The sequence below is a fragment of the Chaetodon auriga genome, chromosome 18 (genome assembly GCF_051107435.1).
Source record: "Chaetodon auriga isolate fChaAug3 chromosome 18, fChaAug3.hap1, whole genome shotgun sequence".
NCBI classification, from domain to species: domain Eukaryota; kingdom Metazoa; phylum Chordata; class Actinopteri; order Chaetodontiformes; family Chaetodontidae; genus Chaetodon; species Chaetodon auriga.
This window is the reverse complement of record NC_135091.1, coordinates 20,566,518-20,583,590: the sequence shown is the minus strand read 5'-3', so window position 1 is coordinate 20,583,590 and position 17,073 is coordinate 20,566,518. Positions and strand designations below refer to the sequence as shown.

Here is a 17,073-nt window from a genome sequence, read left to right as displayed (position 1 = left end):
TCTCACCCACAATCCTCTGAGCAGTGGAACATGCGTCACACTGACTGCCAACAAGACTGAAATTTGTACTAATTCTGCAATCCCAAGTGGCAGCCTCTGGGACTGCAAAATGAAGCCAACACAGAAGTGCAGTTCCTTGAATGGCCACTTCAGGCTTGCTTGAAAAGCGAGTCAGTCCCCATAGACCCCCACATCAAAGTGGCCAGCTTTACAGCAGAAATAAAAATGTTTACAGCCTTGTCTCTACACCTAATATCCCTATTTATGACAACTGTAGAGTGGGGGCATTTTTATATAACCCGCTCATTTAAACTATATGAGGCTTAAAGTGATGGATGATTATGGACATGGCCACTTTGAGTGACAGCTAGTTGCTACATTTTAGCAACCAGGCTTCATTCATCCTGTCTGAGCTGCACCCATGCTCCACCGCTTTGCCCATTTTTGGATTAGCCGGGATTTAGGTGGAGTCAGGCACTGCCAAGAGTCACTGTCACCGAGCTTCACAATGGCTCATCAGACACCTGAGGGTGATGTCATGGAAATTATGTCCACTGTTTATGACCGCAATCCATTGTGAGTCAGATGTTCAGGGTCTGTTTTCCAGACAAGCCTCTGAACTTCACAAGCATATTTTAGCACATTTTAAAGGAGACAGGAGGAGGAGGCTCGCTAAGACTTCTGTCAAGCACAAATCCACTGAATGGAAACAGAAATGGCAACTACGTAGCTGTTTCGCCATGTTTCCCAATGCAAACACATCATATAAAAATCAATGAAAAGGTCATTCTGCTATTGTTCAATGTGTGCAGCCACATTGCTGTGACGTCAAGTGTGTTTATGTTGCGAACTCGGGATAGATCTTAACCGATTTTCTAACCTGAATGACTGTTTCATTGCATTGCTTTCACAGTACTAGCTTTGTAAGGATTGCTGCAGTATGTGCTAAAAGTACAATAAAAAAGTAGTCAATTTGGAGGCAGCTAAATTAACACAACTCATGAAAATACTTCAATTAAGACTGCAACACCAAAAATAACATAAAAGACAAAATAACATTTTATTTTCAATAAGTGTGCGTATATGCAGCGAACAGGTGCAAGTGCCAACAGACCATTTATATCATCCACAAGTATACTTCATGTTGTTGAAACACATCATTTCCTTGTAAAGTTTCCTTCAGGCTCTGGCTCGTCCAGCACAATCATAGTTTGCCACTGGCTGTTTCTTGAAACTGCATGAATAAATGCCTGAAATCAACCCAATGACATAACAGAACTCCACTCATATCGGCTCCTGAAGTTGTTTGAAGAAGGCTCCCAAATATTTGGAAGAAAATGACATTTAATTTGTAAGTAAAAACTGAATGATCGTGGGTCGATCATAAGATGAGTGATCAAAAGTTCCCGTATTCTTGCTTTGTGCATTTCCCTGTGGAATCTCTATGAGCTATGACTGATAATGCTTTTTCAGCAGGCGCTTCAATTCCTGCGTTTCACGTAAACATTTCACAATTGTTCAGCATAAATTACAATGTTAACAGCGAACTGGAGCCTGATGCATTAAGAACAATGCCGGCATTGATATCTGAGTTAAAAAGGTCATTTTAAGAAATACCATCTGTCCTATTGATAAGAACCCTTTCCATTTGTTGTGACTGAAATGTGCTGAGCAGGACATTTTCTACCTGTCTGTGCTCTCTGCGGGACAAACTATGCCGTAGGCCTTTTTTCCAGAACACATTTTGACGTGTCACAGAAAGAAAAGCACAGGTTGAAATAATAAAATGAAAGTTTCAGGGTCCTGGTATTGTTCACGCTGGCTCACTGTCACACTGTCATGACTCACTGGGACACTTTGAATCCTAGACCACATATAAACAGAGATTTAGTAAAACAAACATCTTCCCTCTCGCCCACACACAGGTGGCGTCTTAGGTTGCTAAAACGGAGATTTTAAAAACACTTTCTTCAGTGCACATTTTTCCAAACTCTGTGTATCCATGTGTGCATGTGAAATGGAGCATTTGGGAACTGATGATGTCATCGCCTTGTCAGCATGCATCTGGAACAACAATGGCGGACCACTGGCTGGTTTAAATTTGGTTAGCACCTCTCGGCCGTGTGCCAGAAAGGTGTTCAAAAAACTACAAAATAATAATTAGCTACTACTGTTTGTGTTTTTTAGTTATGATCGCCAGCAGAAAACAGGCTCAATACACATACAATGTTCTTCTCTGGTATTTGATGTATCATTGATATGCTTGGAATCGCTTTTGCAGTCCCGTGTGTACAGAGATATTTAGTGAAACAAATGTCGATGTGGGCGGATTTTTTTCCTTAATGGAGGAAGAAAATATTTGTCTGAATAAATTCTCTGTATACATTACCCTTATCTGTATAAAAAGGTCTCTCCACTGTCATTGTCTTCCCAGATATTCTCATAATGCTCAATAACATGGTTGGCAGTACCAACAGCAGGAACTTGAAAACATGGCCAACACTTGTAACCCTGAGTGGAGCAATAATAACGTACATCCGTGTTAGCCTACAAAAACACGTCACTGTTGGACTTCTGTGTGGGCTGGACGGACACCAGCTACTTTACTGGAACATTTCTCCCCTCTGCTAAATGCTAGTATCTGCCTTATCAGCAACAGGTGGTCCATTTTTAGGCCAAGAGACAGACACTCACTTGGCAAACAACCAAATATCAGAATGCAGAGGGCATTTGACAATCCTCTATCACACACAAAAGACAGCTCAGTTGAATTAATGACTCATGGCAGAGCTAACAACTTGAAACTAAGAATTTTTCACATCATCATTGCATCACATTGAAATAAATGGCAATGTGTTCTACAAAATGCTGTTTTTGCTGGACAGATATAATATAGTCTACAGTCTTTGCACCATAAAGCAACAGTTGAACATTTTGGGAAGTAGAATACACTTTCTTGCTTTATTCCTGACATTACAGAGCTAGAGTGGTTAGCCTAGCATAGCATAAAGACCTGATGAAAAAATGCATCTACGTATGAACCCCTCTAAAGCTCACTCATTAATATGTCCTGTTAGATTAATCTGTATACAAACAAAACTGTAAAAACAAGTTGTTGTTTTAGCGGAAGTTACGTGCTGGAACTATTTCCTTTCAGCCTTTATGTTAAGCAAGGCTAACCTTATGCTAGCTCGAGCTGCATATTCCATGCTCAGACATGACATTGGTATCCATCTTCTCATCTAAGTCTCAAAAGAACAGCTAATACGTTTATTTCCCAAAATGTTGAACTATTACAAACCAGGGTTTCTCAACCTTTTTTGGACATCTGGCCCCATTTCAAGATTCCCAAAATCTCCATTTGTATTCTATTAAATATCAATTGTTGGATCATGGATCATAAAGACAATTGTTCAGATTAAATATTTGTTCTTCTATTCATTTATTATTTTCATTTTTCTTGGTTTGTTTTCACAGATAAATAAATCAACATCAGACATATGATGATGCGATACAATCTACACATCAAACAACCCCACATAAGGTCCAAACCCCAGGCTTGAGAAACTCTGCCTCATCAGTTCCAATCTGGTCACTCTCCCAATGCATTTCATTGACATACATAAATAAATCAGGTAATATTTTGTCTGTCGTCTACCATTCAGCAACAATCCCGTCCTAAGAAGCCTTTATCTTCTTGACCTTTTCGGTCTTCGGTGGTATGACGTGAACCTGGAAGGGGATGAAGAACTCCAGAAGCGCTTTTGTGTCTTTCAAGTCCAGAGAAAAATCCTGAGCAATCTTTTCCGGTGTGCATATCTTCGGCTCGTGCTGGTGGCTGCCCAGGGCCTTCAGCGCCTCAGCGATGGTCAGTTTACCTTTAGGAACATCTGTGAGCTCCGCCAGGCTGTACAGGCCCCCTGGTAAACTGACCTTCAATGGCCGCCGCTCCGCCTCTTCACTCGCTGTCTCTTCCTTTGATGGCTGCTGGAAGATTAAGCAGAAGGAAATGAGTCTATAACACTTAGAAGAAACCTACTTTCATGTATCATACACACTTGACTGTGGAGAGATTTGCTGGATATCCATGACATTCACTTCAGATATTTGCAGGCCATGGTTTTAGCAACAGCATCAAACCAGGTTTAAATAAAAACCTTGAAGATGCATTTAGCAATATTTTTCTCTGACCAATGGGTCATGTGGAGTCGAACATTGTGGAGAATAATCACCCTCCTCTGCAGATCCCTAAGCTCTGTGGAGCATTTCAGCCTTTTAAGCTCCTTGTTTTGGTTTTCTGGACCACATCATCACTGTTCTGGTTTACAGCAAGAAAGCTCAAAATAAATCCACTGTATAAAACCTGCCCAGCACAAAACAGACCCCAGACACAGTGAGCAACTAGCTGGTGAACATAGCGATGCATTTTGCAGCGAAAGACATTTTTTTCAGGAACAGATTTAGACTAAAACAGAGGGAAAAGGAGAAAGAATGTTGGCCTTTCATTCATCAGGTGGACAAACTGTTTGCTAACCTGCTCACTATATCAACTTTATGAAGCCACAATATGTGACATATGTGTGACTTTCAACTTATTGCCAAGTTTTGCCCCCAAGTGGCCAAGATGATCAATGCAGCTTTAAATATCATTATGCATCACTAACATCATCCAACTGTCTTACCTGAAAATAACAGCCTCAGAAACATTTTAGTGGTACACTGACTTGTGACAGGGCAAAATGTGCTTCATTCATTTCCACTCCGCTATTCTTGCACTGAATATTGTGCTACTGTGTATGATCCCCTGCAAAAAGTAAGTCGTAAGACTTGGCGGCAGTAACTTTACACACCACTGTGTCACTGATTTTGGTGAAACTGGATCATATTTTATGTCGAAAATGCTTTCTGGTTTTCCCTATGGAGTCCTCTGGTTGATTTGCCTAAACTCTGTGATTTTACAGAGTGTGCTAATGGACAGAGAGCGTTAGCATTAGCTAACTGCTGCCGCCTGAAGCTGCTGTTAGCTTGTTAGCTCAGTTAGCCATGTGGCTAGCTGACTCGCCCGGGCAACGAATGAGCAGCAGTCGGTAGAGGGCGGTATAGGAAGCACAAAATAGGAGGGGAACATTATTCGACCAACAGCAGAATCGGGCTCAGCAACTTCTACGGACATTATGGCAGCGGGAAAGAGACCAAGGAGGACTTCGACGTGTACAGCTGTCCATATTTACAACATAGGAGTAGAAGTGAGTTGTACTAAGAAACTGTAGGGGTGCCACATCGCAATAAATGCCGATTCTTATAGTGTTGCATTCATGCCAAATGCGTGGGTCATTATGTTTTTGCTGCAGACCACCAAGAGCACAAAACCTATGCATCGTCATTCTCTCTCACACTCTCACTCACTCACTCTCACACACACACACACACACACACACACACACACTTACAGCATAACAGCACACAGCTCTGTTTCACTCTGTTATGGAAGAGGGGTGACCGAAGAGACAAGTGATGACTGGTCATAATATCATTATCTTCCAACAAGCATACAGCCTCATAATGGAACCAAACAGCACCATCCATCATCGGTCATTCATACATGTGTCTGACCTTCGCTGGTGCTGCTGCTGCTGGATCCGTAGACTCCACATACACAGACCTGAGGTGAGACAGCAGGGGATCGTTCTTCTGGTTCACCGTCTCCGCTGTCTCCAATGCTGAAACACACAACATGCTCATCAACAGGGAAACTGTGTGCGATGTTTCATTGACAGCTGATTTCGCACACGTGAGGCTGAGGAACCAGCCTGACATGACCCCCGAGGAGACAGTTACACAAGTTAGCGGCCGTTCAGACTCACCTTCAGTGCTGCCGGCAAAGGGCGGCGGTTTGCCGGCGTGTCGGGGAGCTACTCGCGGCTTCTCCTTGGAAATTTCTCGGTGTACCCGGTTTTCTAGGTTGACATTTCTGAACATACGTACAACCCGCGCCCCCATGTTCGAGAAGTTACCAAATACTGCGAACAATAAAGTTTATTCAAAGTGTCGACGGTGAGCGACAAGGTCCAATCCACAATGGCGAACACAGAAATTAGCAGCGACTCCAAGTGGATGGAAGATCATTCCTCATTCCTCTTAAAGTACGCGATTACAAAAAAGTCTGTGCATACAAATTGAAATACAGAGTAAATAAAGTAAGTGTAATAAAGACTATAAACACTACGTCAAAACTGCAAATCAGTATTAATCAATCATCAGTATTTATAAAAATTATTATCAATTATTTGGAAACTATAAGTACGTTTATGAGAGGAGTTATAGCTTTGAGATAATAGGCCAAAGTCAAAATGCTTAACTAACAAGTCGAAACTTAAATATCTCCTATGATCTGACCTAGTAAGACTCATGATTTATGCTATAAGTCAGACTTAAAAGGCCACCTCATAGTTCTGCCTCTGTATTAGTACTATGTGCAGTTGACCTGAGGTGATTCAGATGCTTAAGTGAATTAAATAAAAATCAATCATTTTGAGCATTAACTTGAGCAATTCAGAGAACACAGTAAATGGAAAAAATGCTCGAAAATAATTCAACAATGCCACAAGAAAACAACTGCAATGTGGTTTGTGTAAAAATTCTGACAGAATTTTTCTATTGGCTTGATGTCATAAAATTTTAATATTAAAAATTGTTATGAAAGTGTATTTCATTAAAAATATTGATCTGATCTATGTAATAATAGATGGGTCTCACAAATGGAAAGCATGCATTTGCAGAGCCAGCAGATGGTAGCATTTCATATCACATTCAAAAACCCTCACCAGAAAAAAAAGAAAAAAGAAAGAAAAAAGCTTGGCCTCCTCCCAAGGTGCATGTTTTATCAGTTCTGGTTTCATACACAAACAGAACCTCCGCCTGTTTGTCACAGTGAGGTTTCATTTGATAGTGAGATAAAGTAAACAAATCAGTCATCAATTCCATCAACCTCCAAATGTTTCAACCAGGCCAGACAACACAGGTCACTTTTTATATAAGGGAAGGCATATGGAGAACATCTGGAAGTGATTATCTGCTCAATCGTAACAAAACAACCCACAGCATTTTTGTGAGGAAAGGAATGGAAAGATATTCTTTTCATTTCACTCACTCACTGTGTATGACTCCTCAGTTAGGAGCTGATGAAAGTCACAAAGTCAACAAAAGGCCAGAGGCTCTCAGCCAATGATGCTTCTCAGTTACATCAGAGTTGTGCACACAGCAGGGCTCCCTGTCTAAAAAAACTGACCAATAAGACAAAACAGTGGTAAACAGAAAATTTTCTTTTAAATGAAAAGAAAGAAAGAAAACACAGAAATGTTGTGAAAATGAATTTATACCATTTATGACAAAATACTTTCCTGATCCTTGATTGGTTCCTTGTACGGGACTGTTTTTGATTACTGTTTATCATTTTAATCCAATCTTATTTACTGCATGGAGCAACACTTAAATGAGACAGCGCTGAGGCACGTTGATGCATGTGAGGCTTGCAGGGCGAGGGCGAGTTGAGTGTCTAGACTGTGTTGACTTGCAGAGTTACAACAGATGTGTATCAACATTGTCATTAAATACATAAAACCTTCCACTGTTCAGGAATCCATCACTGTTTAGACAGACTTAGTGAATTACTCAAGAAAATCTGTTTGTCTACATGTACGTTTGGACAGCGCATTTTTTAGAATGCAACGTAATTTCTATCATTCAGCACTGAGTCCACAAGTAAATTATTGAAGTGCTTAACAAACAAAGGCAAGGGTATATTTACAGAGGATAAATGCTAATTCAAAGGCAGTATGACTGTTCAATGACTGCTGAGCTGTCCTTCATAATCATATGAGGTTATAGTGTAACTTTTGTAATTATACCATGGTGGCCAAGAGAGCTCAACATGCCACAAAGGATAAATCTGGTGATATTCTAGATTTTTCAACAAGCAACAATGAATGTATCCTACCAACAAGTATTGTGTGTGTATATCAAAGCCTGATATATCTTCCTCCTCTGTGCCGTAGAGATCTGTGTTGTCCAAAAATTATTAAAAAAAAAAAAAAAAAAACTTCAGTGAGACAGACCGACATGTTCTTTAATTACCATGAAAAAACATGTTGCTGTTTATTCTGACTCAATCCTACATACACCTGCCTGCTGCTACTAGAGAACCAAATGTATATTAATCTGCTGCTGAAAATAGTCCCAGACAAATGCATTAATTCTTCCTGTTTGAGTAACTTTTGATAAAAACTAGCCTCCCCTACCCTACCTTTTCTGACTGAGCCTTTTCTAAGAACACTTTTTAAAAGATTTCTTCAGTATGAATGGATGGGCTTGGAGCTGAGAGACACAAACAAGGCAGGAAAAAGCATCAAGAGACAGACCAACACATTGTTGGTTCACGGTCTTTTTTATGAAATCTGTTGTCAGAAAGAAAAATAAAGAACACCCACCTTATCCTTTCAGATAATACAAGCCAATGGAAAAAAAAAAAAAAAAACCATCTTCACCACTTTGACAAAACATATGTCATATTTACAAGTAAATGCTGGAAATAAGTGCAAGAACACTTTTGATAAACACACACACACACACACACACACACACACACACAGAGATAGATAGATAGATAGATAGATAGATAGATAGATAGATAGATAGATAGATAGATAGATATAATAAAGAAATGTGCTGGAAATACAAAAAACACTAGCTTCATGTCATATCAAAGTTATTGTAATTATGAGTTTCCAAGCCGTAAATAACATTCATGTCAGCATGAAAGTTGTAATCACAGTTGGGACGCTCGACTTTTCTGAAAACTCTGATGTATCTGAATTGTATCATAGCAAACACGGACACCTCATATCAGCCTGAGTCCTTTGTTCAAAGTAACTAAACCAAAATTCAATAGGCATAAGGTTAAATTGTCAACGCACAGTGTCTTTAACCATCTGTAGTCAGTCTTACAAACATCTTGCCTGTTGATGACATGGGAGTCTTTCCCATCTTTACCATCCATCCCATATGACGTGGCCAGAGTGTTAAAACAGATGAGCATGCTGCTAATTATAGAAAAAGGCTTGTGCTAGGTGCTTTTTTACAGCAGACATCTTGACTTGTCATAGCAGGAAAAGCACGGGGGTTAGTCGTAACATTAAGGATGGTTCAGATCTTTTCAAGCCATGACAATGAGCCAGTGTGAACAATACCAGGACCAAGAAACTGAAGCAGCCAAGTGGATCAGCCATCAATCATTTGATTATTCACACGTGCTTTTGCTACCGTGAAAACGTCTTCTGTGAAGATCTATGAATGGGACATGTTCTGTTCGACGAGAAGTAATTCTGTATTTTCTTGTTTTCAGTTAAGTTCTATTCAGCATTTCTAAGCAGAATGCAAACACTTAATAAATGGTTTATGACACAGTATGATGTAGATGTACCAGCTAATGCGACATTCTTAAGTGTTCATTAATGTACAGCATTTTTCAACAACTGAAGTTACATTCAATATCACTGATTGATTGATGATGTACTAAATTGTCATTTGTTATGTTTATACAGCAGTCTCCACATAGGGGCGCCCACATGATGGGTTATAGTTGTGAACAAATCATTAATAAACATATGCTTACAGCTACCTTTGTTGTCAAAGTGGTGAATATCTCTTCTTCATTTGCTTGTTTTAGCTAAAGTTGCAGCGTGTGGGGTTGTCTTGACCACTGTACTATACATACCGTATATTTTCCTTTGAGTTCACACATTCACTTGACACAACACACAATGGATACACAGCTATGCATGTAGTAATTTTATTTACAAATGGTAAAAAAAGAGACCATAAAAATATATCTTGCTTTCACATATATACATTTAAATGTATCATTATGAACTATGTAGACAGGGCAAATCTCAAGTGCAGAGGAGACAACTGTATTATAGTGGCTATCCTTGAGATCTTTGATACAAGGCAGGACCTCTGAACACGACAAAGGACAAACTTCACACAGACTCGGTTCTAAAGCTCCACAGAAGCTTATTACATCAGAGATGGTCTGGTTTCATCTTGGCAATTCATCAATTCCTATTTGGAATCAGTTGTTCTTCCTGAACACCCATTAGGTAGATCTCATGACTATGAGTGCCACTGTTAGAAAAAAAAGTGAGATTTAAAGAATAAAGTCATAATATTTTATGGAAAAAGTCAGAATGTTATGAGAATTTAGTCTTAATTTCTTGAGGAAAAAAAAAACTCATGACATTATGAAGATACAACTCACAACATTATGAGAACAAAAGTCATACTATTCGTCGTAATTTCAAGAAAGTCAGAATATCATGATAAAATGTTGTAAAATTATGAGAATTAATAATAATCATAATATTAGGTGAATAAAATGCATATTATGAAAATAAAATGAAGAACATTACTAGTACTACATTGTAATTTGGCCGTTTTGTTTCCCATTTACAGAACTAAGACTGTACAAAACAGATTTTTATTTTAGTGCTCACAACAGAATGAACAACTGGTGGACTGTGAAGAGATATTCACTGATCAAATATCAATTTCTGTCAATATCAACAACCTTTCTCCACAATGACTCACCTCACCTTTAAATAAGCGTCATTTAACATTATTTGTAGTTCACTGACTTTCTTGAATTAGGTAGCTTTTTCTTGTGAAATTATGACTTAACCTCATAACATTTGAGCTTTTTTCTAGTAAATGTACAACTTTATACTTTCTTGAAATCTCAGATTTTTTCCCCAAAAATAGCCCTAATATTCTGTCGTAAGATCTGGCTCAAACTGAGGTGTGGGGTGCATTTAGTTCACCGTGAACAACAGGTCATTTGATCTGTAGTTGGACGGCCCCTCACACACTCACGCTCAACACTGTGTGTGAGAGCAGGAGGAGTAGAGGTACAGTAAGATGAAGCAGTCGATCAGAAGGATGGTGTAGAAACATCTCTGCGTGTGCAAGCTTCGACCCCTCTGAAAGCGAGTCAGTATCACAGCCAGCAGCAAAAAGAAGGTGGCAGTGTTCAGGAGGAGAAAGAGTCTTATGTAGGAGGCTGTACTGGAGAGACCCTCACTCCCTGCCGTGGCCACCATGTGAACCTCCTTGAATTTGCGGCCCTTGACAAATGCCCCCTTTCTGTTCTTACGGCCGTCTGTATAATCTATAAAGGCCCGCGACTCTGCGTCTCCCTCCTCTGGACTGTCCTCATATGTACGCTTTGAAGTCCTCTGTCTCTCCTTCTTCTCACTCACCTCAATCTGTGCAAAAATATCAGGCAGACTCTCAGAAAGCTTGTCTCCAAGATTCACTTTCTTCCCCCCTTTACTCTTGCCCTGTTTCTTAGACATAGCAAACATCTTCTCAATAACCTCTTCTGTCTTCTTTTTGTCGGAGAACTGGAGGAGGCGCTCTGCAGTCTTACGGAAGCTGGCAGTGTTAAGAACTCGGCCTAGGATGTGTCTCTCCATTTGCTGGAAGACAGGCTTGACATGCTGGAGGTTATCCTCCATCACATTGACATATTCCTCCACTTCCTCAGGTGAGCTGTCCACTGTAGCTGCTGCCTTCTCGAACACGATCTTTTTGTGGTCCAGCAGCACCATGGCAAACAGAGGCTTGCTGGGGACCTCTCCAGTCAGTAGGTAGATGGTGTAGGTGTGATCCTTGGTGGCTAGGTAAATATCCACTCTCTGGTCATCGCCACGCAGGCTGAAACTCTGTACATCCACACCTGGTCCAAAGAAAATGTAGGCCACCCTGGTGTGAGGGTACCTCAATGGCATTGTGACGTTCACATAGTTAGAGCCATTATATGGGTACCCTCGAGGGTAATTCCAATAACCTACCACTGCTTTGTTACTGTAGCCTGTGTCGTCCATCCAGAACATCTTATATTTATCCTCACCATGCGATACAAATGCTCCATGAACACCATCTACCTTTGTACCATGGAATGGAAGTTCTGTGTTGTGAAAGAAGGCACTCATTGCCCTGGTTGGGCTGTCTGGTTCCAGGTGGATGTGGTCTACGAGAAGCAGGAGCTGAGGGTGAAGAAGGAGTATGTTTCTCTGGAAGTTCCTGATCTTCAGCTCTGGATTATAAGCAGAATGTCCCTCACCACGGATGAAGACCATTCCCTGTCTCTCCATAGCAGCTTCAACTCTGCCCTGAGTATCAGCCGCCAACCCCACCTTGTACTTCAACCATTTGGAATCGCAGGCTTCCGTAACTTGTCCAGCCCATGGTTTAAAGCAACTCCCTGACACGGTTGAGCCAAACAACACTGCATTGTTCAACAATGTGTACTTGGGTCCATATAGTGCCTCAGTGATAAATGGGACACCATTCGGTGCAAAAGTGAAAGTGTTCTGATCAGGGTGCTCGTGCCCAGCATTAAAGTTCCGCCAGCCTTTGATCCATTCTTTGTATTTGTTCCTGTGAACAATGTCGAAAATGGCTCGTCCTCCCAACTTCCCTGACTTGAAGGAAAGAAAGGTGCAGTTGGTTTCTGCAGGTAAAGCACTGCCGTATGTGACCACACCCCAGTCCTCAAAGTGGTAGAGTTGGGATGTTCCAAAATCTGATGGAGGCTTAGGAATCAGGCCTGGGTCATACCTGCAGAATACCATAAGAGGAAGGATATCAGATGGATAAAAAGCAACCACTGACGGAAATTCTCATTAGTTTAAGGTTTTTGGTTATTTTAAGTAGACAAGTTGCACAATGTGAAGAGAGCTGTGACTTTGCTGCTTTCAAGGATCAATAATACAGATTGAGTTCAATACCACTCCCATGACTGTCCACTAAGAAACATAAGCTAGAGCTAGCAGGCAGTTAGCATAGCTTAACTTAAAGACTGGAAGAAAAAGGAAACAAATAACCTGTTTCTGACAATCAGACATAAAAACCTCTCCCTGTAGATCAACAATATGGTTTTTTCAGTTTTCATGTGGATTAAACACACAAGATGCATGATTAGTGCACTTTAGAACTTTGAACAGAGCAAGACTAAATGTTTTCTTTTGCCTATTTGACTATGATAAGACTAAAATGACCAGACATTTAGTCAACTAAAACAAACAAACAAACAAACAAACAAAAAAAAGAAACAAAAACAGGAGGAGGCTGACATGAAATGACTAATCTAAAAAATAACTGACCATTCCATTAATTATTCACCACAGTGGTCTTTAGGTGCAGTCCTAGATTCAAATACTTCAGCCATGGCAAGTCATCGTATAAGACATTTTGGCCAAAATGAAAGATACGGAAAAAAAAACTGCAGTCAAATATTTGCTATGAAATACTATGAAAACAAATTCAACAGCTCACCAAATGAATTCTGTGTGAAGAGTACACCATCGCTGGCCTTTTCCAGCCTGCCCTGGCCCTTCCATCACCCTATTTTGATGAATCAGGTCTGCCAGCCAGTTTCCACTGCCATTACGCAACACGTAACGGTCCAAGAAGACCAGCTGGCTCTCCGGCCCATAGAACCAGTTGTAGTTGGAATCTGCAATGGCTACAGTCCGCTGAAATCCTAGTGAGACAGTGAAAACACAGAGAGGATAACTTAAGTTCATAAAGTTGTCATGATGTGCTGACTGGTGTTTAAGTTTATAGTATCAAAAATGCATAACAAGATCATTTTAAGCAATATGTGAATTCTTTGTAAATTCCTGCGCACTACCACAGCTCAGCACAAAATATTTGGCCTGTGGTCATGAATGTGTGACAAAAGCACCCCCTCCTACATGAACCTCAGTTCTCTCTGCTGTGACCCAGCTCGCTCCCAAACCAGGCGCAAATTGTTAACGCAGTTTTGTTGTCTGTAATTATGCAAGAAAAACCTTGCACTCTGGTGGTGAGAGGGTTCTTAGAAACTACAGTATGTAATCACAGTCAATCATTTGTCAACCAATCATAACCAATCATAAATCAATCCAATCCAACTAAGTGTAAACAAAAATTGCAACAGAAACACTCTGTCAAGTGAAGTCTCGTGGCACTATTCCTGTCACATTCTTGTATATGCGGGCGTGCAGGGAAACAAGGGGTTGAACCCAAATGCAGGAGAGGCAAGGTGACAAAACAAAAGCAAGCTTTCATAAAATAAAGTTGATATATTTCACAAAAAGAAGCAGGCAACAAAAACTGAGGTAGTCGGCATGAAGGAAGCACCAAGAACTGAGGTGAACTACAAAAAAACCAAACAAAGAACAAACCAGAATAGCACACAGAAAGGAATACTGACAAGCACGTCGAGCAGATGAGCTGAAAGAGGGAAACAAAACATATGGACTAAATACATACAAGGCGAACTGAGTAATGAAACACAGGTGATAAATAAAACAGGCGGGAAACCACAGAAAGACGAGAAGTAAAACAAGGCATGACACACAAGAAGAGCAACCTTCAAAATAAAAGAGGCAACAGACTAAGCAAACCCTGAAAACATAACAACTCCTCTGAGCCTGGTTCAACAGTTTTGAGGTAATATTGCTGGTTAAGCATTGGTTATTTCCAGTGATTGAATCAAAATGAGCAGTGAGCAGTCAGCTGATATTGCAGATGTCTTGTAGCACGTAGACCTCATGTGACACTTCTCTTACTTTCACTTGAACTGGCAGTAACTTCCTTCAGCACTTCCACTGAAGTGAGCACACATTATTTTCTGAAGAATCACCTTTTCTAGTGTTGCTTACACTCTAATTTGCTATCTGTCAGCAGTATACAAACACACAACCAAATACACACACAGACAGTGAGAGGACAGCAGTCATCTGGGCTGCTATGAGGGCAGGGGGTCTGCCACTGTGGCTCCGGATCCGTGGCTCTCCTAGCTGATGTAATTAGAGGTGCTTTCTGAGTGCAGCAGTGCTGCTCAAGCACAATGCAGAAACTGCTGGCAGGGGGCTGTGAAATTTCCAAGCCTGACCTAGGGGCCCCTCCTCCACTGATGCCTTTCCCCTGACCTTCAGACAAAACTTCCAGGACACCACAGATCCCTGCAGGTCTCAGCTCAGCTTTGAAAGGCATCCAGGAAGGTAATAACTACACGCATGCATACCCCATATCAACTCAGAGGAGAAGCTATTTTCCAATGTGGCAGCCTAAGGTTATTTTCATGTATAACCTAATGTATCCAACTTTCAGCATAGGGCATGCTAGTGAGGACAAGCTGGTTGAGTCAGCCATTCATAGCTGAGTAAACACTTGTGCACGGATTGTTGACCTGCTCTGTATTTGGCTGCCTAAATATATCCACCTGAGAGAAACATTATCAGACAAATCTCACAGCATTTTAAAAGAATAAACAAGTGTGGTGGCCACAGCAGGTGAAGTGACAGTTACCAGGCAGGATAGTCCTGTAAAGGAAGGCGAAGTGTTTAAGGAGCCAGGGGTGGTCGAAGTGACTGATGGCGAAGTGGCGCTGCACCAGGAACATGTACTGGAAAAGAGATCGGGTGGTGTAAGTCCCGTAGGCCACTCCCTCATAGAGGGAGCCATCCGTCACATCCTGCATAAGGATCATGGACTTCTCCATGATGGACAGAACCTGCTTGGTCCACAGGTAGGCCTCCTGGAGGTAACCTGAAACACAGGAAGTTGAGATGGTTTCACAGGTTAAATACAATCTTTCCACTGTTTACCTATTTTGCTCAAAGAGCTGCGCCAAAGTTTATGTGTGTTTTGCTTTTTTATTTTCAGTTTTGCCTATCCAGTACATTCATGTTTTCATTTTCCAAAACATTCCGAAATGTTTTGGATACCTGACTCATACTACTACTACTTTGACATGTATTACATTTATTAGTTAAGTATGAATAAATTAATATTTTCAAATTATGGCCAGGCATCCCCTTGTTTCATGAGTAAAGTGCTTTCAGTGCATATTCAACACCTTCTTCCTGTCAAATTTTACTCAGTATTTTAAGATCCACATTTGCACTCAATTTTGTCCAGACAGACCTCTGCTAATCTTGTAGAATTAATGCTGAAATATGATTGGCTGACAGTTGGTATGAATGTTGGAGCACGTCAAAATCCTTTCAGAGGCTGTTGGGCCATTTTGCACAAATTAAATGTCAAATATCTTAATTGCATCAGACTTTAAGTCACACAGTTATGTCCATTTAATGTTATGATGCTGCCATAGCAACAATTATAGCAGCATATACTGTAGTATACGTAAATTGTAGTGTGGGCTAAATCAGACATATTGCACATGATTGTTCAAAATGGCAGCAAGCGGTTAACTGCTTAAAACATTAGTTATCTATATGTTTTGAACTATAATTGTAAGAAACACCTGAAAGAAAATAATAAACTGTTTCTGTTTGTACCATTTATGATTTGTCATTTACTCTGTTCCAAGCCGGAGTCAGTCCATGCTGCAGAGAAGAATGACATTTTTGGCACAAACGGGAAGTACATTGTTTCTATATGGATACATTTAACCTGATTAAGACAGCCATTTTCATATTAAAAAATCTTTTCTACTCCAGCATGAACTGTTAGCCAAGGAGGGGTCTACCTTGACATGAAAAACCTCATTTTGACGCTCAGACAATCGGAAGAACAGAAAAGCTGCAGACGGTACAACATACTGTTTTGCACAAAATGGGAGAGCAGTAATCCTCTTTGCAGCCAAGGGCCATAACAGTGTTTAGCTTATTGAAAATATTGTCACTCCGAGTGTATATGTTATGGTATGTCACTGATGAAATTAATGAAAAACAGCAAACAACGTTTTCTAAGTCTGTTACCTGAAGAAACCTTTCACACACAACATTTCGCTGTGGTTATGGAAAACATGACACCACTATGGCACAAAACACCATGTATACTTTCTCTCTCACACACAGTTTACTATAAGAACAAGTGACCACATAAACCCTACAGCCTCAGTTCTTTGAGGAATCCCAGGACCATCAGCGGTAACTGGCCAGCAGGGCCCTGCTGGCTGAGTCCGCCCACTGGAGCGGTCCCCAACAGTGTTTGGTTTGGGCT

General features: G+C 40.6%; 2 protein-coding genes across 3 annotated transcripts in view; both read right to left on the bottom strand.

Moving 5' to 3' along the window:
- Positions 1-1,036: 1,036 nt before the first annotated feature.
- On the bottom strand, positions 1,037-6,025 carry ndufaf4 (NADH:ubiquinone oxidoreductase complex assembly factor 4). Of its 2 annotated transcripts, none has more exons than XM_076757036.1 (3): positions 5,865-6,025; positions 5,614-5,720; positions 1,037-3,987 (listed from the first exon to the last, which is right to left on the bottom strand). In XM_076757036.1, the coding sequence occupies exons 1-3, from the start codon at positions 5,998-6,000 to the stop codon at positions 3,679-3,681; spliced, it is 552 nt and encodes a 183-aa protein (XP_076613151.1). In that variant the 5' UTR covers positions 6,001-6,025; the 3' UTR covers positions 1,037-3,678. The 2 variants fall into 2 exon arrangements, with proteins under 2 accessions (XP_076613151.1, XP_076613152.1); XM_076757037.1 differs by having other exon boundaries at positions 1,037-3,984; positions 5,865-6,002.
- Positions 6,026-9,824: 3,799 nt separating this feature from the next.
- Positions 9,825-17,073, bottom strand: part of dse (dermatan sulfate epimerase) — a 30,291-nt gene continuing 23,042 nt past the window's right edge. The window contains exons 4-6 of the mRNA XM_076755708.1: positions 15,415-15,654; positions 13,393-13,600; positions 9,825-12,675 (exon numbers count right to left, since the gene is read on the bottom strand). Coding sequence (XP_076611823.1) covers positions 10,929-12,675; positions 13,393-13,600; positions 15,415-15,654 — 2,195 coding nt within the window. The 3' untranslated portion in view covers positions 9,825-10,928. The remainder of the gene's footprint in view (positions 12,676-13,392; positions 13,601-15,414; positions 15,655-17,073) is intronic.

Bases quoted from the DNA above. Each gene is read 5' to 3' on its own strand.
- ndufaf4 (XM_076757036.1), bottom strand. From the start codon at position 6,000: ATGGGGGCGCGGGTTGTACGTATGTTCAGAAATGTCAACCTAGAAAAC. The intron at 5,721-5,864 runs GTGAGTCTGAAC...TGTGTGTTTCAG, and splicing joins CTTTGCCGGCAGCACTGAAG to CATTGGAGACAGCGGAGACG. The intron at 3,988-5,613 runs GTCAGACACATG...TTAATCTTCCAG, and splicing joins CAGCAGCAGCACCAGCGAAG to CAGCCATCAAAGGAAGAGAC.